The following is a 26494-nucleotide window of genomic DNA, read 5'->3' on the forward strand; positions in this document are numbered from 1 at the left end:
TGCCTAATCCATTTGAGGCTGCCTGACCCACCTGTGAGGCCCTGGCTTGGGGACAAGAGGAGAAGCTTCTAAAAGCCCTTGAAATTCCCTGCCGCTCCACTTGAAACAGAACCTCTCTTCTGTTTCCCTCTTTTGCTCACATGGCAGGGTAGCAGGTGTACATCAGGTGTGTCTGCATTTCCACCTGATAAGATGGAAGGGAGACTCCAGGGCTGATAAATGCAGATATACGTGGGCATCACTGTTTGCAAAGCCCTGGAGATGGATGAGACTACCATGAATATCAGTGGCAGTTGCTTCCATGGACTGAGCTCTTGCTCACCAGATTTCCTGCAAGGGAGGCAATGATCTCCCTCATTTAACGTGGGCAGGTGAAGGCCAGGAGAGGGGTGGTCAAGAGTCCGACATCACATGGTGAGTTGGCCATGGGACAGTTTCCAGCCGAGGTCCCGGGACTTGGGCTTTCTGTAGGGTGCTGGGTGGGTGTGTGAAGAGCATAGGAACAAGACCCAGGAATCTTTGCCCCATTCAGGCCTCACCCCACCCTGTGCATTTACCTGACCCTGGTGGTCCTAGGTCCCAGTGTTAGGAAGTGATGCTTAAATAACATTGATGGTGGTAACAGGAACAATAATAGCGTAGTGCTGCTCGACAAAGATACAAAAATGGACAGCTGAGAAAATCAGCTGGTACCCAGCTGAGGTCGAGAGGCTGAAGTAGATGTGGAAACTGAGGCTTTAAAGGCAGCAGCTGTACTTGTCCTGCACAGAGGTGTGAAGGTGGTGGGGAAGATGTCCACAAGGGCCGGAGATGTGGGGAGCTCACAGCAGCACCGGGTTTCAGAGAGCCTTCGTTCCCATGCTCTTGGCTGTCGGTTTTCTCTGCCCACCTCGGGGACCGCCAGCTCATCCCACCCTCTGCCCAGCAAGGGAGGACCAGCACCCCGAGTGTCCTACAGATGGCAGCAGTGGCCTCCCAGCTCTCTTCCCAGGTGGCACCTTTGCTTCTGGCAGCCGTGGCCACCGGTGGCTGCCTGTGACTCAGGGCTGGCGTGTTTTGGGTGCATGGTAGGGGAGGTCTCTGTAATTTTCCTCCGAGCAAACAAATTATGCATATAGGTCGGAGAAGAGGGGTCAGAGAAGAGGAGATGTGGGCACCTGGACTTGGGAATCTCAGGGCTTGGGCTGCCCTTTCTGTCCTCTTTCCCCTCTGCTGATCCCGTCTTTCACTGGGAGTCTGTCTACCTCTATCTGTCCTTGTCTCACCTCTGTCTCTCTTGTTTCTCTCTGCGTGTTTTTTTGCCTTCCCAGAATGTTTGCAGGCCCCGTCTCCTGGGGCCTGCACGCCTGGTGCTAAGCCTGTGATAGAGAGATGGTGCATCACGGTTAAGAACGGAGGTGCTAGCTCTTGCCAGCTGTGACTTCATTCAGCAAGTGACTTACCTTCTCTTAGCCTTGGTTTCAGCATCTGTAAATGGGAGTGGAATACTTCCTGTCCCCTAGCCTCACACTGTTACAGTAGGCTAGAGGTGCATGTGGGTCTGTTGAGCACCTGAAACATGTGTTAGTTACTTGGGGAGGGAATTGTGGGGTTTGATTTGTCTGGCCTTCAAGGACCAAGTGAGGCTGACTCCCTGGGTTCCAAACCTTATAGGTGACTTCACTTCTCTGTGTGCCTCAGTCTTCTTTTCTGTAAGTTGGAGGTGAATGTAGTATATATCTCTTAAGGATTTTGTGAGCATTAAGTGAGATAAGTTCTGTAAAGGCTTTAGCCCAATGCCTGGCACAGGGGCAGCCTTCAGTTTTATCCCCAGGATTACTAGGCCAGGCTTGCCTGGAGCTCAGGGGGACGAAAAAGCCGTGTCCCAGGCCATTAAAAGGGCTACATTCGGCAGGAGAAAGACTTGTCAGCAGCTGTAGGGCAGAGCAGAAGCAGAATTGATGTGGGGGCACAGGTGTCGTGTGGCTAAGATGACCACCTGGAAACGGGCCTTGGGGGATTTTAGTGGCAGGAGGTGGCCTCAGGCAGGAAAGTGTCTGGGTTCTGCAGTTTTTGCAAGGTGTCATTCCTGCATTGTGGCCCCAAGCAATCCTTTGTGACTCCCCCCGGGGATGAGTGGTCACTGGGATGCTGAGGAAGAGGCTCAGGAGCTATGAGCAGCCTTGAATAAGGGGTGTCCCGCTCTCTGGAAGGGGCACAGGGCCTGCCTCTTTTGGCTGCTGCGGCCCGCTCCGCCACAACACGGCGAAGCCTTTGTCAAGGCCCTCAAGCTGCCAGCCACCCGTCTTGAGCCGACCAGGAGTTACTACCTGCAGAAGTCCATTGGGGCTGTGTATGTGAGTCCTCTCAGCCAGCCAGGAACCTTGCCTTCCGCATCAGGCAGCCCGAGCATCCCCGATTCTAGCCCTGGGTGCTCCCCTGGGCCTCCTGTGATCTTCTGCATGCTTCCATAGGGTGACCCTCCCCGGTGGTCCAGGAGCCAGTGGCTGACCCTCTCTGTGCCCTCCTCACCCCAGGTTGGATCCACGCAGTCTACACTCCTGTAGACTCTCTGGTATTTGGTGGAAACATCCTGCACAGCTTTAACGTGCCCATGCAGCTGCGGATCTACGAGATTGAGGACAGAACACGGGTAAGGCGGCTTCCTTCTCTCCTCGTGGGATTGCCCAGCTCCTGAGCTCTGCCTGGCACTTGGGGTGTGTGGGACGAGTCGTTCCACAGTCCTCCGTGGTTCCCCCTTCCCTGCTGCTCCCTGCCTCAAGTGGGGGCCTTGGTCCTTGCTGGGGGCTGTCTGCAAGAGCCCCACCCAGAGCCCCTGGAGTTTCTGTTCACCTCCAGGCCAGTGGCAGCCAAAACCCCCTTGTCAAAGAGGAAGTATCTGTTGAGAAAGCACCGTGAGATACCGGGAACGTTGCTTCTTCTTCTCACGTGTAGAGAGGGATGCAAGGGCGTTGGGAGGGATTTTATGGTTGTTCCTGCTGTGGTTTGGAGGGGGGCTGGGACCTTGGAAAGGTCAGCTCTTGACCTTGTGTCTCCTCTACCCACGGACCCCAAATGTGATGTAGTGCCCCAAGGAAGCCAGTATCTGTGGGTCCCCCAGGTATTGTCTCTAAGCTCTGCCTCTGTTTGCTTACAGAGTTGGCGGGGCGGGGGGGGGGTTCATTTTCTTCTTGAGAGTAACGGTTTCTCAGACATAGAGAATCCCCGCCCCCCACCCCCCAGGACCAGGGGCTGAGGCTTAAACACCTGACATGTGCCCTCTGCTCTGCTCAGTGAGTTTCCTCTGGAAAGCACTGGCTGCTTGCCTGCACCCTCTCTCCCATCGTGGAACTCGGCCAAGAGTCCCAAGGCATCTGAGACAGGTCTGAGGTTGGGCAACTGGGACCAAGAGGACCCATTCCTTCTTCTTTCCTCTTATAGTTGTTCAAATATTCATTTCTTTTCTCTATTGAGATTCATTCCACGTACCATAAAACTCACCAGTTATGGTGCACAATTCAGTGGCATTTAGCGTATTCACCATGTTGTGCGGCTACCACCTCTAATTCAAGGACATTTTCATCACCCCAGAAAGAAAACCGCTACTCATTAGCAGTCACCTTCCATCATCTCCCCCGCCCGGCCTGTGGCAACCAACAGCCTGCTTTCTGTCTCTACAGATTTGCCTGTTTTGGACGTTTCATAGACGTGGAATCCTATATCGTGTCCTTGTGTGATTGGCTCCTTTCACTTTGCATGATGTTTTAGGGTTCATCCACGTCGAAGCAGATGTCGGTGCTATGTTCCTTTTTTATGGCTGACTCATATTCCGTTGTATGGCTTGACCACACCATGTCTTCTTGGGCTTTGCCTCAGAGGTGACTTTTTTGCCCCAGAGAGGTAATGTCATGTCTGGACACTAAAGAAGCATCAACTTGAGGCAGATGCTCTGAGCCTGGGGTCTCTGCCTTTCTTGGTCTTGTTTTTAGGCCCTGGTCCGCACGGAATCATGTAAGTGAGCCAAAATCTTAGCTACTGTGTGTGTATTTGGCCTCTCTAACAGTCCCGACATTGAGGGACCTTGTCCAGGGCTTTCCTGGGAGTAGCATTGAGCTCTATGCAGTGGTCAGGTGTGCCTCATCTCCAGATTGGCGGGTTTGCTGCTGGGAGGCCTGGGTCTGCAGAATTTGGGTCTTGTTTTGTGGATTTTCATGCCTCTTTTCTCTGTCGTCTGCCCACCATCCCTTTCCCGGTCTGGTGGATGCTGCCCCGTGGCATTCTGGAAAAAGGCACCATTTGGGTGTGAGTGGTGATCTCGTAGTCTGGGTCAAGTGCTGTCTGGGGCTTCGGCCAACTGTTCTTTGGCCAGCCCTGAAGAATGGGCCAGTTTGTGTGTTAGCTGACTAGGGAGGCGTGGGATAGAAAAGGAGAAATCTAGAAGTGAGGCCCGCGACTTTCCAGCCAATTCCTGAAAGCCAGAGTCAGGCTGGGATTTCTAAAGGCTTTGGCAACTTGCTTGGCAGCTGTCCTCTCCCCCAGGGAATCCGAATTGCACATCTCAGTGGATTTGGGCCCCATCATTCCATTAGGAGCCCAGCTCTTCTCCCCTGCTGGGTGGGAGGCTGGAGGGAGGGTAATAGTGCGGAACCCCCAGCGTCACGCCAAGTTCCTGTAGAATATCATGCCCACATTGAGATGAGTGTGGCGGGGTCTCCTCCCCCAAGGCCCACTGTCCCTGTCGTCTGAGTGGGCACCCCATCTGGTTTCCCTGAAGCAGGTTGATGGGCGGGGGGCTGGCGGGCAGTCTGGGCTGGAAGCAGCGGCAGGCTGTTTAATCTGCTTTGATTTCTGGTCTTTGGAGAGGGCTTGGCTACAAGGCCCAATTGTTTATGTCTTAGGAGCCAAAGCAGACAAAAGATGCTGGGGAGAGAGCACGGGAATCCAGATAAAATGCCAGGGCTCCTTGTCAGCTCGCTACAGCTTAATTCTTTACATCCCTGTGAGCTTTCTTAAGAAGGTTATGGTCATTTAAAAATAGTTTTTCAAGAGCCCCTAAAAGAGGGCTTTGCTTGGAAACCAAAGGCAGGGGGTGGGACAGGAAACTGTCAATCTTTAAGCCCCATGATGTGGATTTGTCTAAGAAAAAGAATTTGCCTTTGTGGCCCAACGTGGGGAAACCCCCTCCCATCCAGACCAGGGGAACCCCAAGGTTCTCCTATGTCTAGGAAGCCATGTCTCGCTCGCTCGGATTTTAATTTGGGGAGAGGGGTTCATAGGTGGCTTGACCCTGCTGCCCATGAGGCCTTACCCTGCAAGGGCCTGGTGGTCTGCATGTGTAGAAACCCACATGCATGCCCCCCCCACCCCCCCCGTGTGGATTAAATCCTCTTGTTCTAAAGATGCAGGGAGTCAAAGAACTACAAAGAACGGGTGTGTTGCATGTTTATTATTTGAAGATAACGTCTCAGCAACTATCACTACGTATTTTTAACTCCAGTTAGGTTCATAAGGGACAGGGATGGTCCAGTTGGTCATTCATTAAACTGCCGTCTCTCTTATGTTTATCTTTTTTTTTCCCCCCCTAATGGCTCTAGTGAAAGCAGCTTTCTCAGGAAAGGTAACACCACACACTCCATTCCCTCTCAGCCAGTGAATCTATTTGGAAATTGCAAATAATTTTCCCTTCCTCTCCTCTTTCCTCTACCATTGGATTTTTTTTTCCCATTTACTTTTTTTTTTTTCCAGGAGAAAAACAAATTTTAAGACACTTCCACCCATCCTCATATTTTAGTTTTTCAAGTCCCTTGAAACCCGGGAGTTCTAGATGCACCGAAACACCTTTGGTTCTGATCTCCTGAGGTCACTCAGCTCTAAGAGGAAGGGCTAAGGCCGAGTGCTACTCGCATGGGCCTTTGGGAACTCAAAGCTACCCCTTGAGATCCGCTGATAGATTGATTACCCCCCAGGCTAGGAGCGCTGCATGCTTTCTGACTGCCTTGCCTTTCGGTGAACAACTCAATTTGGTGAGGCTCGGAATTTGTCAACAAGTAATGTTGAGCAATCGTGTGTTTAATGTTCCCAGGCATGTGGCTGAAACCTTTTGAAGGCGAAGGGTGGAAGGCGACAACCCGTTTGTAAGTCAATTCTTTGCAAATTTTGTTTCCTGCGGTGCTCTCTTGGAAAAAAAAAATAAAAATAAAATGAAAAAATTTGAATTCCTTCATCAGCATTTATTTGTTTTCACCCAGCCGGTTTCCCTTGGGTTCAGCAACAATGAGGGGAGACTTCTCTTCCTCTCCTGAAATACAGCCAAAAAATAGATTTTTTTTTTCCTGATCTAGAAAGATTCTCAGGTGCCATGGTGCCCTTCAATGCAGAGCGGCTCGGCTCGGATGGTTTCCCAAAATTTGAAAGGTCAATTGCAACTTCAGAGTTTTACCAATCAAACCTGAAGTCGGGAGATGTGAGTGGGGGTCTGAGAAGAGGTGAGCCTGCCTGTCCTCAGCCTGCTCCGTAGGTACTGGCAATTGGTTTCAAAGTCTCTTGGTCCTCCCTCTGGAGCAGGGGTGGGGTTGAGGCTCCCAGACCCTTCTTTACAGGAGGAGGTCAGGGTCTGTCTCAGTCTGAAGTGCCCCTCTCCTTTTTAAACTCCAAAGGGCACTGATCCAGTGACAGTGAAAAAGGATTAATACTATCCCAGCATTAAAACCAGGGTTCTTGGGAAAGTAGCTGGAGCCAAGGAAACCGCTAGATGATGTTCCCAACTCCATGCATCCCCTGGAGGAGCTCAAAAGCATGCGGCGGCCAGGATCTCATTCCAACATACCATCCACCAGAGGTGGGGAGGTCAAATGGACCCACTAAGCAGATGGGAGAAGTGAGGCCCCCAACATGGGAAAAGGGCCTCGCTGTTGAACACTGAGTCAGCGGGGCCTGGGGTGGCCGGGGGACTGAGCTGGGACTCTCAGGGCAGAGCTGAGGCCTTTTGCAGGTGGGCACTGTGAGAGAGGCAGCAAAATGGTATTTTAGGGCAAACGGAGGAGCTAAGTGTGCTTGTCTTTGCCTTCATCTCACATGTAGAATGTTGCCTGTACACTATTGCAGAAAAAGGTGGGAGCGTGTTCTTGCTTAACATCCAACTCCCTGAGTTTCTGGAAGATAGTAGAGGTGAAGAGGGGTCTGGTCCCTTGAGGCAGACACACTGTTGGTGAGAGGGCAAGAGAGAAGGCTGGGAGTGAGCCTGGACATACAGGATCTACGTGTAGCCTTGGAAGAGAGGGCTCAGCCCCCTGGGGTGGGGGCGGGAGGGAGCCAGGGACCACCTTCTCACCACCCTCATTCCTCACTAACCCTCTCAGGATGAAGTTTCCAGAAGGTTCATCTGTGCAAGGCCATCAGTGGTATTGCTTCCTTCCCATCTTCCTCTGCCATCTCGTCCATATAGACCCATCAGAATCCTCCTGGAGCCCAGGCCTTTTCATAATTCTGATACACAAAGCTGTCTGCACCTACACTTCCCCCCCCATAAGAAACTGCCAAAAGGGAATCTCCATCTGGTCTCCTGCACCAGACCCTGGTGTTAGAGTGGTCCCAGGTCACCGTGGGGACTTGGGTCTAGGGAGTCCTTCTGGAATATGGGCTGGGCAGTGCCAGGTGGTTGTCGGGGAGGAGCAGGAGGTGGGCCCCTCTGAGGCCCCGCCCCTGGCGGTAGGAGAGGCCACACCCCCTCCCTCCTCATTGGTCCGCCTCGTGTTGCCTCCTTCCCAGAGTGCAGGAGATGCTTGATAGCCCGTCTGCAAATGGGTAAGGTTTGGGGGTCGATTTCTGCCTTTCAAGGGGCAGGGAGGGATAGCAGAGTCTGTGTAAGAATTTTTTGAGAACAAGGAGGAGCCTGTGTTTGTTGTAGCTGGAATCAGGATCACATCCGCAGGTACCCGCACCCTCCGTCAGTAGGTCAGGGGACAACTCTTGTTTCTCTGCATCTCACAGAAGCACAAAGCGGACCCCATCCGCCTTTCCCTGGCGGCATGCAGCTCAGGGAGCTTTGAAATGATGCTGTCACATAGGCCTCTTTCTCCCCTCTTCCTCCTCATTTGTGCATGCTACTGGTATCTTGCCCCTTCCAGCGCCTCTCTCCTGCCTTCCGGCCCGCCTCCCCCATTTTTCCCCTCACACCATTTGTGCTCTTGCTTAAGATGGTGAAAATAACTCCCACCTGCAGAAACCCCCTCCTCCCAGTTTCCTCCCTGTTTCTCCTTTGCCCTCCAGAAACTGACTTCTACTCCTGGGTCTTTGCTTTCAGGTGCAGCCCAAATTCCGTTACCCCTTCTACTATGAGATGTGCTGGTATGTCTTGGAGAGATACGTATACTGTGTGACCCAGCGGTCCTACCTCACTCAGGAATACCAGAGAGAATCCATGCTTATTGGTGAGTGAAATGCGGACTGGCCGCCTCCACTGCTCAGCTGGGCAGGAAGAATTTTTTCAGTGTGGCCCCTGAGAGTCCCTGGGTTTCTGGAATTCTTTTGAACCAAAGTGTCGGATAGATTCCTAGAGACCCCTTAGGAAGGGGAAGCCATCCTTGTTGACCTTCCATTTGGAATACAGGGTCCAAGAAAATGAAATTGTGACACCCCCCCCCCAAAGAGTCCCACTGGTGGCCTCCAGGTCTCGCTGGTGACCGTTTAGGTGTGAGGAGAATCCAGTCCAGGCATGGTTGCTGAGACAGGACCCCCACGGAGCAAATAATCCTGGTTGTTTTATTTCTCCGTGGCCACCAGCTGATCCCCCTATCCTCACCCCTCTGCTGCACCTAGGGGTTGGTTTTTGTCTATATGGGAGCAGGCCCGCGAGGTGCAGCCAGTCCTCAAAATCTGAGGCCAGCTTTGAGCCAGCGGGAGGGGTGACCAGGGCTGGAGACACAAGCTTGCCAGAGCAGTGGGTGGTTCTGACAGAGGCTGGGAGAGAGCGTTTATAGCCACAGCTGCGGAGCCCTGCCTTACTTCCTTTATTTAAAGGGACATCACCCCCCGAATGGCTCAGTCCTTGAATCTTGACTCATAGGTGCCCGCCTGAAGTTGCCTCTAGCTGTGACAGTGAGCCCCCAGGAGCAATCTGGAGGAACACCCATCTTCCCTCTGTCCCTGCCTCTGAGCTGTTACTGCTGAGGGGTTTCCTGGATGCAAAGTCTGCTGAGCCTCATTCATGGTTTCTGTCTCATCACAGGATAGAAAAATACGATCGGTCTGTCTCCTTTAGGGTTTGCACTGTTTCTTTCTCTTGCAATCGCCAGGATTTTTAGATTCCCTATTTTTTTTTTTTTTTTTTTTTTTTTCTCACTGCAAAAAGCCTTCTTCCCTCCTTCCCTTGACTTTCATCCTCGGTGACTTCTGGGGGTTTCACACTGGGCATATGATGGGGAACAAATGTTTCTGCTGGGGTCTTTATTGGCAAGTGCTTCTTTACCTCCTAGAGGTTCAGTTTTGTCTGGGGAGTCTGTTGTGAGTCTCAAACATGTCAGATGATGTAATATTCAGGTGTGGAAAAGTCTGAGACCCCACAGCCTGCTCTTTGGAAGCTCCCAGCTTGGTAGGAATTAGGAAATGATTCTGAAATAATGAGATAACCCCTGTGGTTGTAGTAGCTCCACGTTCCTGTGGGGACCGGATGCTTGATTTTGTGGCAGTCCTCAGGACCAGCAAACAGGAGGTCACATCTCTCATTTGTGTATTTAGGGCCATAGGAGAACATCCCCGATTCCATTTGCAGGCATGAGACAAAATCTTGAGGCGGCATTTGGGTCATTGGTGCCTGATTTTTTCTTAAAATTTCTTGTCTTTGTTTCTCATTGTCTCAGCACTCCTCCTATAAAAGAAAAGGGGAGATGTTAGGCAGTTGCCTCATTTATCAAATGCTGGTTGTGCACCAGGACCCATGCTTAGTGATGCCTTACTGAATCCTCACCATAAGTGTTCAGAGGAAGCATTTTGTGCCATATATATATATATATATATATATATATATATATATATTTAAGTTTATTTATTTATTTTGAGATAGAGAAAGCGTGAGTTGGGGAGAGGCAGAGAGAGAGAGAGAGAGAGAGAGAGGGAGACTGAGAGGATCTGAAGCAGGCTTTACACTGTCAGTGCAGAGCCTGAGGCAAGGCTTGAACTCATGAGCTGTGAGATCATGACCTGAGCCGGTCAGATGCTTAACTGACTGGGCCACCCAGGTACCGCGTGTGCCTTACATTTTTAAAAACATGTAGTTCACATATCCTACAAGTTAATGTGTACAACTCAGTGGTTTTTAGTATATTCCCAGAGCTGTGCAATCATCACCAGTCAATTTTGGGGTTGGTTTCTTTACCCCAGAAGGAAACCTGTACCCTTGAGTTATCTCCTTATCTCCCCCTACCCCAGCCTAGGCAGTCACTAATCTACTTTCTGTCTCCATAGATTTCCCCCTGTTCTGGATATTTCATATGAATCATTATATGTATGTTTTTGGTCTCATTTTTATATGTTGAAAAATAAAATGCCAGGTGTATTCAGAGAGGTAAAGCAACCTGAATGGGAACACACAGCTAGGAAGAAACAGAGAGCTGGGATTTGAACCAACGTCTGACTGACCCCTACCTTTCTAAAGGCTGAGGGAGGCATAGACCATTAGAACTGTCAAAAGAAGCGGGGCACCTGGGTGGCTCGGTCAGTTAAGCGTCCGACTTCGGCTCAGGTCACGCATAGACCATTAGAACTGTCAAAAGAAGCGGGGCACCTGGGTGGCTCGGTCAGTTAAGCGTCCGACTTCGGCTCAGGTCACGATCTCACAGCTTGTGAATTCGAGCCCTGTGTCGGGCTCTGTGCTGACAGCTCAGAGCCTGGAGCCTGCTTCTGATTCTGTGTCTCCCTCTCTTTCTACCCCTGCTCCGCTCATGCTCTGTCTCTGTCTGTCTCAAAAATAAACATTAAAAAAATAAAAATAAAAAAAAAGAAGCCCGGTCTCCTGAGTAAAGGGGAGACATAGTGAGTGGAGGCTCCAGGGACTTCCAGCAGGGAGTTTGGGCCATTCATCTCAGTCTTCTGCTGACCCTCCTGCTCCCTGTAGATGCCCCAAGAAAACCCAGCATAGACGGCTTCTCATCTGATTCCTGGCTGGAGATGGAGGAGGAGTCCTGTGAGCAGCAGCCTCAGGAGGAGGAGAAGGAGGAGGAGGAGGAAGAGGAGGAGGAGGAGGGTGCAGATAAGGTGCCCAAACTTGCGGCTGATGGTCCTGCCTCGCCCACCAGCACCCCTTCAGAGGACCAGGAGGCCCCCGGGAAGAAGCCCAAAGCACCTGCCATGCGGTTCCTCCAAAGGACTTTGTCTAACGAGTCGGAGGAGAGTGTGAAGTCCACGACGGTGCCCACAGACTACCCCAAGACGCCCACTGGCTCTCCAGCCACGGGGGTCTCTGCCAAGTGGACCCACCTCACCGAGTTTGAGCTGAAGGGCCTGAAAGCGCTGGTGGAGAAACTGGAATCTCTCCCAGAGAACAAGAAGTGTGTCCCCGAGGGCATCGAGGACCCCCAGGCACTCCTGGAGGGTGTGAAGGTGGGCAGGGGGTCGCATCTGGACCTGGGCGGCTGAGAAGGGCCTGGCAGTTCCCAGGGGCAGCTCAGCACAGGGTGGCTTGGTGCAGACTGTCCTGGGGGTATGTCTATGCATGGAAAGGGGCTTCTGGTCCAAGCAAGCCCTTGTAGGGCCCCTGAGCTGAGGCCACCATTGAGCTATATAGGGGGAGCGGCCTCTGTGGTTGGCAAGGACTTATTCTCAGCACTTATTGAAAATCTGGCAGGCTTTGCTGGCATTAGACATCATGGGTGTGCCCACAGTGCTGTTGTTAGGTTTGGGGACAGACCCCTCCATCCTGTTCAGCAAGGCTCTGGGCTGGCTTCTCTCAGAGCATGCATCTGTTTCATATGACCAGTTGTACCTCCTGGTGGTCCTCTAGGTGGCCTGCTGAGGTAGCCACCTGGGGTTCAGAGGTCTTTAAACAGAGCCTAATTATTGAGCAAATATTCATTAAGCACCATCTGGGCTAACCACTGGGGAAACAGAAAGCAGGAAGGCATTGGTAGCTTACCTATTAGCAGGGAAGTAGAGAGGAGAAAAAGTCAGGACATAGGGAATTAAGTTGCCTGTGGCATGCTGTGTGTACCCAGGGCATAGAAGTGAGGTGAAGGACACTCATCAGCCACACCAGGTGCCAGGGCTCTGAGACAGTTACGCAGAGGGCATTTGGCTTGGGCCTTAGAGGTTGCATAGGAGTTCTCTGGAAGGGGAAGGCTGTTAGAGGCACAGTGCACACAGGCGGTGTGTGTATTTCCTAGGACATACCCTGAGAGGCCTTGCCCTGTAGTAATCATCATCATACCATTTGTGGAAAGCTGGCTACCTGTCAGGTACCAGTGCCAGGCAAGCTACCTCAACTATCTGCACTTACCAGATACGGAAGTAGGTTCAGAGAGGGTAAAGGATGTGCCTGAGGTGACAGAGCAGGTAAATGAGGGGAGCTGGGATGAGGACCTGGGAGTGGCTTAAGAGCTCTCGAGTGTATACCACTATGCAGAACCACGTCTTTTTTCAACATCGGTCAGGCTTTTTGCTGTGAGGCCTCAGAGGCATTTAGGCTTCCTCTTCCAGTGTCTGATTCCCCAGTGAGTCCAACTGCCTGCTGCTGGGGTTGGAAGCAATTTAAGTCTCTTTTTTTTTTTTTTTTTTAATTTTTTTTTCAACGTTTATTTATTTTTGGGACAGAGAGAGACAGAGCATGAACGGGGGAGGGGCAGAGAGAGAGGGAGACACAGAATCGGAAACAGGCTCCAGGCTCCGAGCCATCAGCCCATTGCCTGACGCGGGGCTCGAACTCCTGGACCGCGAGATCGTGACCTGGCTGAAGTCGGACGCTTAACCGACTGCGCCACCCAGGCGCCCCTTAAGTCTCTTTTTTGATGGCTGGAGACGATACCCAGGTCTTGTAAACTAGTTCATGCGTTCACTGATTCATTTAGGAAACAGGTGTCAGGGCCTGCAATACAGAAATATTAAGAAGGTCCTGTCCTCAAGATGCTCAGTGATCTGGGGCTGAACTCTTATTGAAGTGAGACCCCAGGGCAGGCGGAGGGGCATCGGGCAGCCTGACGGGCACCACCAGCAAAGGGAGAGGGTGTTCAAAATCATTAATCCAGATATATTTCACTTCATATAGAAGGTGTGTTCCTCCAGGTGCCATGAAATGAAAATCTTATAAACTGGGGGAAATTGCCTGGTAAAAGAACTCTGTGGTGACCATCCCTATAAAGCAAATCTTTACTTGCTTTGGGTCTTTTTTATTGACTCTTGACTTTTTTATAGGTTGCTGACCTCACCTGAGGGTTTTATATAAATTTGCTTATACACACAAAATTTTGCATGCCAGGTCAGGGGACTCCTAACCTGTTGGATTCCTGAGCCTGTTCCTGGACCCTGGGTTAAGAATCCTTAATCTCTCGGTATGGAGTTTTATCTATTGGGTTTCCCAAAGAAACCTTAGCATTCTTTCATGAGGCTCTTTTTTTTCTTCTGAGGTCCTTTAAAGTAAAAAAAAACAACAACAAGGAATTTTCATCAGTCATAAGACCATTAATAGTATTGGGGCCCCTACATATTGTGAGTTAAAAACACATTCATCTTATAAGGAAATGTTGTTCTGTGCTTGTGGAAAGCCCTTTTTTTACTTTAGATTTTTTTTATTTTTGAGAGAGAAACAGAGCATGAGAGGAGGAGGGGCAGAGAGAGAGAGAGGGAGACACAGAATCCAAAGCAAGCTCCAGGTCCTAAACTGTCAGCACAGAGCCCGATGTGGGGCTCGAACCCACAAACTGGGAGATCATGACCTGAGCCGAAGTTGGACACTTAACCGACTGAGCCATCCAGGCACCCCTCCGTTTTTTACTTGAAATGCATCTTTGTGTCTCTGATCTGTTTGTGTAGTGTTCCTGGTTCCTCAGTTGGTCAGATTTCTTTCTCGGGGTGAGGCTTGGCCCCTCCTGTCTCTCACGTGTACCCACCTGATGGGCATCTGAGACTGGATTCAGCCTAGGCTGGTCGATGGTATGGAGGAGGCCTGGGGGAGGGGTTTAGGTAAATTTTAAGGAGCCCAGCCTCCTCCCTCCTATCCCCACCATGGGGTTCAATGGCAGGTTGTGATAATGTGTGATAATACATCTCAATTGCAATGTGCTCTTATAGGTGTTTTCCATATATAAACTCATTTAAACCTCCCAACAACCCTCAGTAGTATTTTTACTAGCCTCATTTTGCAGATGAGAAAATTGAGGTACTGATAGGTTAAGTGATTTGCCCAAGACCACAATGGGGGAATCCTTGTGTTTACCCCCTACACCATACTGCTTTGTAGAGAAATTCTCTCCCCTCTCAGAGGCCATTCTGCATTTAGGGAGAAGGTGGTAAGGGGACTGCTTGGGCTTTCTTTACAGAAGCAGTGGGTCAGGCCCTGGAACAGGTTATAAATCAGCAGTCCCTGGCCAAATCCAGCCTCTTGGCATTATGTTTGGCCTGCACAGTATGAAATATATTTTTGTAATTACTTGCCAACATTAAAATATCAGAAGAGTCATAAAAAAATATCCTAGCTCTCCTGGCCTGTGTTCCGGACTGGCTACCATTAGTAGGAAGTGAGTAGCAGCACCCTACTCCCCACCACTCCCTACTGCCTCCCTGAGTGTGTATTTATTATTAGGCTCTCACATCTTTTTTTCATATAGTCTAGTCACTTAGCTCACTTATTGAACTTGCCTCTCTCTCTCTCTTTTTTTTTTTTTTTACTAAAACAGCAGAAGAGATGATTGATTGTATACATGTTCCAAATGAAAACAGAATTAGTCCCGAAAGTCACAGGTCCAGGGCAAAGGACCAAAAGGGAGTGTTTTTTGGTCTGAACAAGCTATGTCTCTCAAAGGTGGTCATTGTGATCAGATGGTGCTGGATGTTTTAGATCCACTGAATCAAGTTCTAGAAAGTAGCTGTGCAGTTCAGGAACTCGTACCCGTGTCCCTGGCCTCTGGCTTTCCTTATTTCTGCTCCTGTGGCTTCCGTGGGTGCATAAGCTAGTGGTTTACTTGGACCTGTGTCCCATCTTTCCTCTTTTTCTCCTTAGCCTGTGCTTTTGCTTCTTCCTCCACTTGGCTCTCCTGGCGCAGAGGTTTCCAGGAAGATGGCAACTGAGGCCGAGAGGGCTTGAATTGCCTATCTTTGGAGATATTTATGTTCTTGAGCCTTGTCTGGGGAGGCCTTTTGCAGCTTGAAGAGCTCGTAAATTGGGTAGACAGGTCTCCTTAGAGCCTCAGGAAAACTGGAGCAGCTGCTGGTGTCTAAGTGCTGTGTGGCCGGGAGTCTGTACAGGGAAGTGGGCCAAACATCTCTTCCAGAACAGGGGAGTTCTTGGCTGTCCAGCCAGGCCATCAGCCCCTCACAGTCCCTGGAGACCCAGAAAAGATGTGGCATCCAAGAGTGACCTTCAGAGCGAGAGTGTTGTTACGGACACTGGCTGCACACACTTCGGTGCCTTTGTTCTCTGTCCTCAGATATTGAGCTTTCGTTTGTGCTGGCTGAGAAATCAAACACAGGTCAGGAATGTGGGTCCCATGCCTATGGGTATCCCTACCATTGAGTGATTCGTGTCTCTGGCCAATGGTGGTTCCCCCTTGGTGACTGACCAGTTATGATCTTTGGCTGTGTTGCAAAAAGACAACATTTTTCCTTCTGTCCTTTTCTCCGGGGCCTCAGAGATTGCTGCTGATGGTGGTTCATGGTGACCAGAGGCCCCTGGGATTGGAGACGGTCCCAAAACAACTCGGTCTCCAGATGGCTAGGTTTTGGCTTTTATCAAAAACCCATTTTTGGGGGGCACCTGGGTGGCTCAGTCGATTAAACATCCGACTTTGGCCCAGGTCATGATCTCACAGTTTGTGAGTTCAAGTCCCACATTGGGCTCTGTGCTGACAGCTTGGAGCCTAGAGCCTGCTTCAGATTCTGTCTCCCTCTCTCTCTGCCCCTCCCCTGCTTGCACTCTGTCTCTCTCTCTCAAAAATAAATAGACATTTAAAAAATTAAAAAAAAAAAAAAAACGTTTTTTTCTTTAAAAAATTAAAAAAAATTTTTAATTTTAATGTTTATTTATTTTTGAGAGAGAGCAAGAGGGAGCATGCATGCACAAACGGGGAGGGGCAGAGAGAGGGATACAGAGGATCTGAAGGAGGCTCCACGCTAACAGCAGAGTCCGAGGTGGAGCTCAAACCCACGAACCGCGAGATCATGACCTGAGCTGAAGTCAGATGCTTAACAAACTGAGCCACCCAGGCGCCCCCCCACCCCCGCCAATTTTTTATTTAAATTCTAGTTAGTTAACATACAGTGCAGTATTGGGAAAACTCATTTTTTTCTTTCATTTGTAATGTATTTATTAAATTTTTTTTTTAATTATTGAGAGACAGACACAGAGTGTGAGCAGGGGAGGGGAAGAGAGAGGGGAAGACACAGAATCTGAAGCAGGCTCCAGGCTCTGAGCTGTCAGCACAGAGCCCGACGCGGGGCTCGAACTCACAAACCACCAGATCATGACCTGAGCCAAAGTTACTCAGGCACCCCTGTAATGTGTTTTTTTTTAATTGTGGTAAAATACACATGACACTATTTTGTCTTAAAATGTTTTCTTTTTTGGGGTGTCTCAGTGGCTCAGTCAGTTGAGCATCCGACTTTGGCTCAGGTCATGATCTTGAGGGTTGTGGTTTCGAACTCCATGTCAGATTCTGTGCTGACAGCTTGGAACCTGGAGCCTGCTTTGGATTCTGTGTCTCCCTCTCTCCCTGCCCCTCCCCCACTTGCACTCTGTCTCTCTCTCAAAAATAAATAAACATTAAATTTTTTTTCTTTTTTACTTACTAGATCACTACTTTAGAATCTTCCAAAATGTTCAAGAATTGGGGCACCTGGGTGGCTCAGTCGGTTGAGCATCCCACTCTTGATTTTGACTTAGGTTGTGATCCCAGGGTCATGGGATCGAGCCCTATGTCAGGCTCTGTGCTGAATGTGGAGCCTGCTTGAGATTCTTTCTCTCTCTCTCTCTCCCCCTCTCTCCCCCGCTGCCCCTTTCTCCTGCTCCTGTTCTCTCTCCAAAAAAAAAAAAGAATAATGGAATACTAAAAAAATCTTCAAGAATTTACCATCTTAACCATTTTATTTTATTAAAATACTTATTTTAATTTTTAAATTTATTTTATTATTATTTTAATATTTATTTATTTATTTTTTGAGAGAGAGAGAGAGAGAGAGAGACAGAGTGTGAACTGGGGAGGAGCAAAGAGAGAGGGAGACACAGAATCTGAAGTAGTCTCCAGGTTGGAGCGCCTGGGTAGCTCAGTTGGTTGGGCGTCCAGCTTCGGCTCTGGTCATAATCTCTTGGTTCGTGGGTTCCAGCCCCATGTCCGGCTCTGTGCTGACGGCTCAGAGCCTGGAGCCTGCTTCAGATTGTGTCTCCCTTACTCTTTCCCCCTCCTCCACTCAGGGCCTCTCTCTCTCTCTCAAAAATAAATAAACATTAAAAGAAACTAAAAACAAAAAATGAAGTAGGTTCCAGGCTCTGAGCTGTCAGCACAGAGCCCAACGCAGCACAGAGCCGACGCGGGGCTCAAATTCATGAAACGTGAGATCATGACCTGAGCTGAAGTTGGATGCTTAACTGATTGAGCCACCCAGGCGCCCCAATATTGTTTTAATTTTTTTATTTTTAAGTAATCTCTACACCCAATGTGGGGCTCAAACTCACGGCCCCCAGATCGAGTCACATGCTCCACTGACTGAACCAGCCAGGCGCCCAATCTTAACCATTTTCAAGTGTATAGTTTAGTGACTTTGAGTACATTCACAATGTTGTGCAACCACCACCTGTGTGTAGTTCAGAACATTTTTAACATCCCAGACAGAATCCTGTCCCCACTAGCAGTCAATCCCCATTTCCCCCCTCCCCTTGTCTGCTTTCTGTCTTTATGGGTTTACCTATTCTGGATATTTCTTTTCTGTAAAAGTTTCAAGTGTTCCATGATCAATGTAAGAAAAATTAAACATTGTAGGCTGGAGGCTAGAAAAAAATGTCCTCCTCCTCAGCTTTCCCAATTGGAGGTAACCCCCTATTACTCATCTGCTAAATATATTTCTGGGACTTTCCCGTCGTCCCCATGTATACATCATTTTTAAAAAGTTGGATTGCAAGTTGCAAAAGCAACTTGCTTTTGTCCCTTTTTGTGTGTTTATCTTCCTGTAAGTCTAGCTTATACTCTTTTGGGGGGCAGAACTTTCAAAAGTTGAGTTTGTCCTTGCTGTGATCCTGTGGTTTCAGTAGTTCCCAGTGAGCTCATTTGTACCTTGAAAACTTGCCTTGAGAGGGTCTGGATTTAGATGCAAACCAAAATGACCACCCTGACTTCATTTATATTGTGAAAAAAAAGATTCAAGCGTCTTGTAAAAATCGAACTGAGAAAGCCATTTCCTTTCCCTGTGTTTGTGAAATCCTTGGGGTTTGGCACTGAGATACCTTTAGCAACTTCCTTCTTTCAGAGCACTTCTGCTGGAGGAGTGTAGGATATTGGCCTGTACCTAATGGGGAGAATAGGAAATCAGGACACGAGACCCTTGAGTTCTATTTCCGTTTGTTCTTTGCCGCGTGCTGTGTGGTCAAGTCATTCCACCCATCTGTTCACCTGCACGTAAAACAAGAGTTTGGGACTAGCTGTGCTTTGTCTTGGTGGGGACCAGATTCTGTAGGTCCTTGGCTGTTCTGAAGGGCTTCACCAGTTGAAACCTGAGTGTCTTCACTGTAAAACGGGGCTAACAACAGGGACCTATGTCCCTGAAGTATTTTGAGTGACAATGAGGTAAGGAATGCCTAGCGCTCCTAGTTAAACCTGTGGAGAATAATTACATATTCATAGGTGACAGTCCAAGGAGAGCCAGCCTGGCCTTGGCCAGCTCCCCACCCTTCCCCAGCTCTGTCCCATCTCTTAGCTTCCCCCACATCCATCTTCCAGGTTAATGATTGCCATCTGGGTGAGTTTCCTAGGGCCTGCCATAACAAAGAACCACAGACTGTCTTAAGACAACAGAAACTTATTCTCTCACAGTTCTGGAGGCTGGAAGTCTGAAATCAAAGCCGTGCTTTTGCTCTGAAGACTCGGGGGAGGAAGGAACCTTCCTTGTCTTTTCCAGTTTCTTGTGATTGCCAGCAATCTTTGGCATTCCTTGGCTTGTCCCTAGATCACTTCAATCTCTGCCTCCGTCTTCACATGGTTGTTTGTCTTTTCCATGTGTCTTCTTCTCTTTTGAGGACATCAGTCATTGGATTAGGTCCCACCCTCATCCACTATGACCTCATCTTAACATGATTACATCTACAAAGACCCCATAACTTAGTAAGGTCACATTCTGAGGTTTTGCACATGAATTTTGAGGCCACGCTATTCAACCCACTGCATCATCTTTTTTTTCTTCCATCTTGGATTTCCAACAGTAAGATGGGAGTTGCCCTGGATGCTGTTCCTTCTAGAAGAATCTGTACTTTCAACTAGAACTCAGGGAGAGAGAGATCTGCTTCCTGTCGGGAGGAAAGGGAGGCATGGTGCTGTTTTGGGGGCAGGTCTACTCAAATTGACTGTAAATGACTTGAAAATTACCAGTGCATTGCAAGGTTGTGAGGGTTTGGGTCTAAGTGGGTGGTGACCAGTGAGGTTGGAGATGGGAGGATCTTTGTCAATTACCCCATTGCAAGGTTATTCTGCAGCTGTTTTTGTTAGTTAAAGTAATACCAGACTCCCCTGGCTGCCAGACTGTCAACTTGGATGACAAAGGCCAGCTCACCACAGACAACCACCTTTCTTGTTGCTTGGAATTGTGGGGTTGCATGGAATTACGGGGCTGGAAGAGCCAGCGAGGGGCCATTGTTTTCAGGTGTTCTTTATGTATATATATATATTTTTCAACATAAAAGAAAGAAATCAATTCTATTGTTCTTTCATTGAAACCCAAATATCATAGGAAAGAAAATGATTGTAAATTAAGAGTACATTATCCAAACATGTATTATCTTTTAAGACCAAAGTTTCTGGAGTCAGGCTGAATCCCATGTGCCATCCATTAACCAGCTGAATGCTCTTGCGGAACGTGATAAAATTCAGTGAGGCAACATGCATAAAGCTTTACTTAGCACAGGGCCTTTAAGTGCTCAGTAACCTGGAGCTGTTTTATTATCATTACTATTATTGTTGTTATTATTATTATTATTATTACTATTATTATTTCAGACACCGTGGAATGAAAACAGGCCCATTTAGGGATGAGTGTGAGAGTTTGTGAAACCCATGACCGTGGAACATTTATACAGCTTTTCTCTCAGGGGTCATCAGTCCTCACCTCGGAACACCCCTGCTTGTTTAAGCCCCTCCCCCGCCTTGGTGTTGTGCAAAATAGTAAGGTGTAGAGCCCAGACCTCTGGAACTATTGGCTTTTTAATTTATCACCACCACCACCACACCTGCTTCAGAAGAGCCAAAAAGCAGGAAGCCAGTGGGAGGTCTGCAGCCCGGCTCCCTCCCGCCCCGGAGGATGGCCCAGAGCATAGAGAAGGTACCCCACAGATTGAGTGGGGCTGGGGGTCTGGCCTCCAGTAGTTGCTCAGGCTCTCCTGTTGGGGGCTGGATGTAATATTGAGCCGTGTGTTTTGTATTTTTGTTGGGCAGGGAGGGGATAGAGGGTTGACACAAAGGTGAGTGAGACAGGCCTAACCATCTACTATGACGACAAACCATGCATACTCCGAGTTCTCTGCCTGCACCACCTCAGGGGAACGGAGGAGGACCGCAAAGGGCCAGAGATCTGAGTTCCAGACATCTGGGCAAACCCTAGACCTGAAAAATGGATAGGTTGTCCATGTCAGCTGGAGCTTTTTTTTTTAGCCTAAAATTAACTTGTGGGCGTTATTCTCTCTCCTAGTTAGGCAGCTCAGTAAGCTTTTAGACTGCCCTTCCAACTAAATAAACTTTTACATTTCCCTGTGCTTAGAACTTGTGAAGTAGTGGAATTCTGCAGACAGAGGACAGGGACAGTGTATTCCAGCAGGAAATATGACATAAGCCACAAGAGATCGGCCAAAAGTTGTTGAACATTTACTGTGTACCTGGTACCTTCCATGCATTGTGATCCTTGCCACAACCTGGCGAGGTGGAGACTATTATCATCCCATTTCTTAGATGGAGAAACAGACTCAGAGAGATGTAGCGACTTGCCCAAATCATGCAGCTAAGAGGCTTTTAGCCACAGTATGTTACGGCAAGTTTGTGCTAGTTGCCTGTCACTGCCATAACAAATTAATTACAAACTTGGTGACTTTTTTAAATTGTTTGTTTGTTTGTTTGTTTGTTTTTTAGAGAAAGAGAGAGAGCATGAATAGGGGCAGGGCAGAGAGAGGGAGACAGACAATCCTAAGCAGGCTCTGCGCTGTCAGCACAGAGCTCAGTGTGGGGCTCGAACTCCTGAACCGTGAGATCATGACCTGAGCCAAAATCAAGAGTCGGACATCTAACCGACTGAGCCACCCAGGAGCCCCAAACTTGGTGGCTTAGGACAACAGAAATTTCTTCTCTCACAGTCTGGTCTGCATCCTGAGAAGGCTCTAGGGGGGCATTCTTGGCTCTTCCAGCTTCTAGTTGTTCCTGACGTTGCTTGGCTTGTGGCTGCATCCCTGCAGTCCCTGCCTCTGTCTTCCCACAGCCTTCTTCCTTGTGTCTCTGTTCACATCCCCCTCGTCTTTCTCTTATGAAGACACCAGTCATAGGATTTAGGGTGCACCCTAAATCTAGGATTATTTCATCTGGATAGCCTTAAACAATTACATGTGCAAAGAACCTGTTTCCAAGTAAGGTCACATTCACAGGTACCAGGGATTAGGATTTGAACATACCTATCTGGGAGATATGGTGCACCCCAGTACAGATGGGTTTTTACAGGCAGGCACATGGTGGTTGGGCTGGGGCAGAGGCAGAGAACTTGAGAGGCCCAAGGTGCATTGAAACCCAGTTCCTGTGGCAAGCAGAGGACCCCTTAGTCTGCTAGGTTCCTCAGAGCAGCATCGGAGCTGCTCCAGGCCTTGTGACCTTGTTACCTTCCTTTTTACCCATTGATTCTTTCCTGATGCCTGCCTCTGCTTTATTATCATTATTATTAACACCCCACCCTAGGGAATGGTGGGGCCTGAATCTATTGTTAACCAATTAAACTCTCTGAGAGAGTTAGAGTAACAGGGAACAGAGGCCCAGCACATCCGTTGTCTGTGGTCATCTTGTTGGGTCAAAAGCAGGGCAGTTTCCAGCAGAAACAGCCTCTAGTGTCCTGAATCTCTCTCCGTCTCTCTCTCTTTTTTTCTCAAATTTTTAAATGTTTATTTTTGAGAGACAGAGAGAGACAGAGTATGAGCAGGAGAGGAGCAGAGAGAGAGACACACAGAATCCAAAGTAGCCTCCAGGCTCTGAGCTGTCAGCACAGAGCCCGATGCGGGGCTCGAACCCCTGGGCATGGAGATCATAACCTGAGCTGAAGTTGGACGCTCAACTGACTGAGCCACCCAGGAGCCTCAATCTTTCTCTTATTTATTTATTTATTTATTTATTTATTTACTTACTTACTTATTTATAGCATGCACAGATGCACAAGTAGGGGGAGAGAGAGAGAGGGAGAGAGAGTCCCAAGCAGGCTCCACGCTTAGCACAGAGCCTGATGCAGGGCTCAGTCCCACAACCCTGGGATCATGACTTGAGCCGAAATCAAGAGTTGGGTGCTCAACTGACTGAGCCACCCAGGCACCCCCCAATCTTTTCTCTTTTAGAAAGTCTGCCCGAGGCTTTCTAATTGGGAAGGTTTATAGGATGTAACCCAAAGGCCCCTGGGCTGGTATTACCTAGTCTCTGCTTCCTAGAGCCCCAAGGAGTGTATAAATTCTGCAGAGCCCAGGGAAGCCAGTGACAGGAGTTTCTTCAGCACAATTTATTTCTCAGAGAATCTCCAATTTGAATAATCTCCTTTTTCTGTACCCTGTCACATACTAATGAAAATACTTCTCTGCGGGACAGAACCCCGAGCGCCCCCTGGTGGCCAGTGAGGTCCATGGGGGAACTGCTTCCTACAGTGAGTGTGTGTGAGGTGCCCCACTCTAGGGTACTTGGGGAGGTCTCTATTAATTTTTAATTATTATTTATTGTTACTAACGTATTTTTAGTTATTAATAATACTTACACCTCCAGTAATAGCTTTTTGTAACCACACAGTCCTCTAAAGCGGCCTCACCTTGCTTGTGAGTGATGGACTCCAGCTTGATACTGAAATGATAGGAAATCTTGAGACAGTTCAGAAAGAAACTCCAAGAAAACCAAGGTGAATGGACTTTATTTTCAATCTTACACAGAGTAGCATTTGTATGCTGGTGGCCCTTGGGCTTAACTGGCCCACAGATCTTGTTGGGCTCACAATTGTTTTTATTATTATTATTTTTAAATTAAAAAAAATTTTTTTTTTCAACGTTTATTTATTTTTGGGACAGAGAGAGACAGAGCATGAACGGGGGAGGGGCAGAGAGAGAGGGAGACACAGAATCGGAAGCAGGCTCCAGGCTCTGAGCCATCAGCCCAGAGTCTGATGCGGGGCTCGAACTCACGGACCGCGAGATCGTGACCTGGCTGAAGTCGGACGCTTAACCGACTGCGCCACCCAGGCGCCCCTATTTTTAAATTTTTAATCAGTTGTCAGCATTTAAGTGATTTCAGATAAAACTATGGATCTTTGATTTCTTCTGGAAAATCAAAGATCTGGTGGGGCTTTCATGTCCACAAGAGGTTAGTATGTTGGAACTGAGTAGCATTTGCCCTCTTTAAACTGGGCCTGTGCCTTCTAGTTTGCATAGACCACACCGCTGTCTAGTGCTCTCATTTGTTGATATCTTGCATTTTATCTGCTTGGTTCCTGGAAGCATTTGAGTTTGTCATCCCAGCCTGGAGTTTGCGATTAGGGTAAGGGGGCAGGAAGTTCTGTGGAAGTAATGGGCCCCCTGCTGCAACCATATGGTAAGATAGGTTTATACATATATATGATTCCCATATATATATTGGAATATATAATATATATCCACACATATATCGAAAGGTTTTGCCTAAACACAGAGCATCTTACTTGACAATTTTTTTTTTTTACTTTTTTTTGGGGGAGGTAGGGAAATATTCTTAAAAAACCCCACAGAACTCTGATGTATGGTGTAGCAGGTTGTGAAATTCCTAGGATTATTATTTTTCTTTAAGTTTATTTCTTTATTTTGAGGGAGAGAGTATGCATGTGTGAGGGAGCGGCAGAGGGAGAGAATCCCAGGAAGGCTTACTTGTTGTCAGTGCGGAGCCCAGTGTGGAGCCTGACCCCACAAACCATGAGATCATGACCTGAGCCGAAATCAAGAGTCAGAGGCTCAACTGACTCAGCCACCCAGGAGCCCCTCATAGGATTATTAAGAACCATGAAATGTCAGCGAAACTTTGTGCTTATGCGGACCCATATTGGGCCTCGTGCCTCTTCTGTGACTGGGGCAAAGTTTGAAAAATGCTTTGTAGAGGGGTTAGTGGCTGAATTAGTTCTTGGTCTTAACTTGCAAGGAATAGGCAAGGATAACTCACTTCTGTATTTGTTAATCGAATGGTAAATATGAGCCCAGATTGTCTCCTAGGCGTCACATTTTTCAATAATGAGGTATAGGTCAGCTGTAGAGGTTGCTGGAATGGTCTCCGGAGTCTTTATCACCTCTATTAATGCCTGGGCTTGTAGTTAGATGGGCCTGGTCAGTGTCAGGTTCTATCACCTCCCAACTGTGTGACCTTGGGCAAGTCACTTGACTTCTCTGAACTTAAGTTTCTGCTTTTGTGAAATGGGCAAGATCGGCCCTATCCCCCAGAGAAGATTAGTCTGGAGCAAGCACTTAACAAATGCTCCTAGAAATGGTAGCAAAATCACATCTAGCTTCATGGCATAAAATCAACGTTAGATATCACTGTTCTAAGCTGTGGCTTCCTCAAGGTCACACAGTCCGATGTTGTAGAACTTGAACCCAGATCTTCTGACTCTAGAACCAGTGTTGTTGCAGGCATAATAGCAACAGCTTAACTAGCAAAATATTAGGTCCCCTATGTGTACTTTCTAGAACCTCCAAATCCATTCCTTAGGGAGGGACTGCTTTGTCCCATTCTCTCCTCCCCTTTTAAAAAAATTGTGGGGCACCTGGGTGGCTCAGTCAGTTAAGTGCCCAACTTCGGCTCAGGTCATAGTCTCACGCTTTATGGGTTCAAGCCCCACATTCAATAGCATGGAGCCTGCTTTGAATCCTCCATCACCTGCTCTCTCTCTCTTAAAAATGAATAGACACTTAGAAAAAAATAATTAAGACATTTTTAGAAATAAATCAATAATTTTGGTAGGGGCGCCTGGCTGGCTTAGTTGGAAGCGTGGGCAACTCTTGATCTTAAGGTTGTGAGTTCGAGCTCCATGTTGGGTGTAGAGATTAGTTAAATAAAAACAAGACATTGCAAAAAGTTTTAAATTGTGGTAAATTATACATAATGTAAAATATACCATTTTAATCATTTTTCAAAGTGTCCAGTTCAGTGGCATTAAGTCCATTCACACTGCTGTAGAGCCGTCACGACTATGCATTAAGCAACACCCTGCTTCTCCCTCCCTCAGCCCCTGGCAACCACCGCTCTGTTTTATGCTTGTATGAATTTGACTACTTTAGGCACCTCATGGAAGTAGAATTATGCACTATTTGGCTTTTTGTGTCTGGCTTATTTCACTCAGCAGAATATTGTGGCATGTGTCGCAATTTCCTTCCTTTTTTTCAGGCTGAATAATATTCCATGGTGTGGATAGACCACATATCATTTATTCATCCATCCCTTGATGGACACTTGGGTTGTTTCCAAGTGTCCTTTGGCTGTTATGAGTAATGCTGCTAGGTTCGTGGCCCCCCTCTTTTGTTTAAGGATAGGTTGAGTAATACCGTGGTTAGAGCACAGGTTGTAAAGTGGAGGGGTCTCCACCTCTTACTGGTTGAGTGGTCTTGGACCGTTCCTTCACCCCTTACACCCTGGTATTCTCATCTGCAAATGATGGTGGTCTGTCTCCCAGTGCAGTCAAGCAGTTGGATGACCGAGTGGATATGGCATGTTTATTACAGTACCCAACACAGAGCAAACACTCAATACATCTTATTCTCGTACATCCATTCAGCAAAATATGTGGTACCTGCCTTTTGATGTTTCCATTTTACCCCTCACCTAGCCAGTCCCACCTACCCCGAGCAGTGGGTCAAGGCAGAGAAGGGGCAGCGGGAATGACC

General features: G+C 48.3%; 1 protein-coding gene across 8 annotated transcripts in view; it reads left to right on the top strand.

Moving 5' to 3' along the window:
- Positions 1-26494, top strand: part of KDM2B (lysine demethylase 2B) — a 127565-nt gene that overhangs the window by 50186 nt on the left and 50885 nt on the right. For all 8 annotated transcript variants that reach the window (XM_047087944.1, XM_047087940.1, XM_047087941.1 and 5 more), the window contains 3 exons: positions 2517-2632; positions 8282-8408; positions 11090-11574. In XM_047087944.1, the coding sequence (XP_046943900.1) occupies positions 2517-2632; positions 8282-8408; positions 11090-11574 (728 nt within the window). The remainder of the gene's footprint in view (positions 1-2516; positions 2633-8281; positions 8409-11089; positions 11575-26494) is intronic.

The sequence above is a fragment of the Lynx rufus genome, unplaced genomic scaffold (genome assembly GCF_022079265.1).
Source record: "Lynx rufus isolate CCGP_SWC_20201006 ecotype Redwood Valley unplaced genomic scaffold, mLynRuf1.p SCAF_24, whole genome shotgun sequence".
NCBI classification, from domain to species: domain Eukaryota; kingdom Metazoa; phylum Chordata; class Mammalia; order Carnivora; family Felidae; genus Lynx; species Lynx rufus.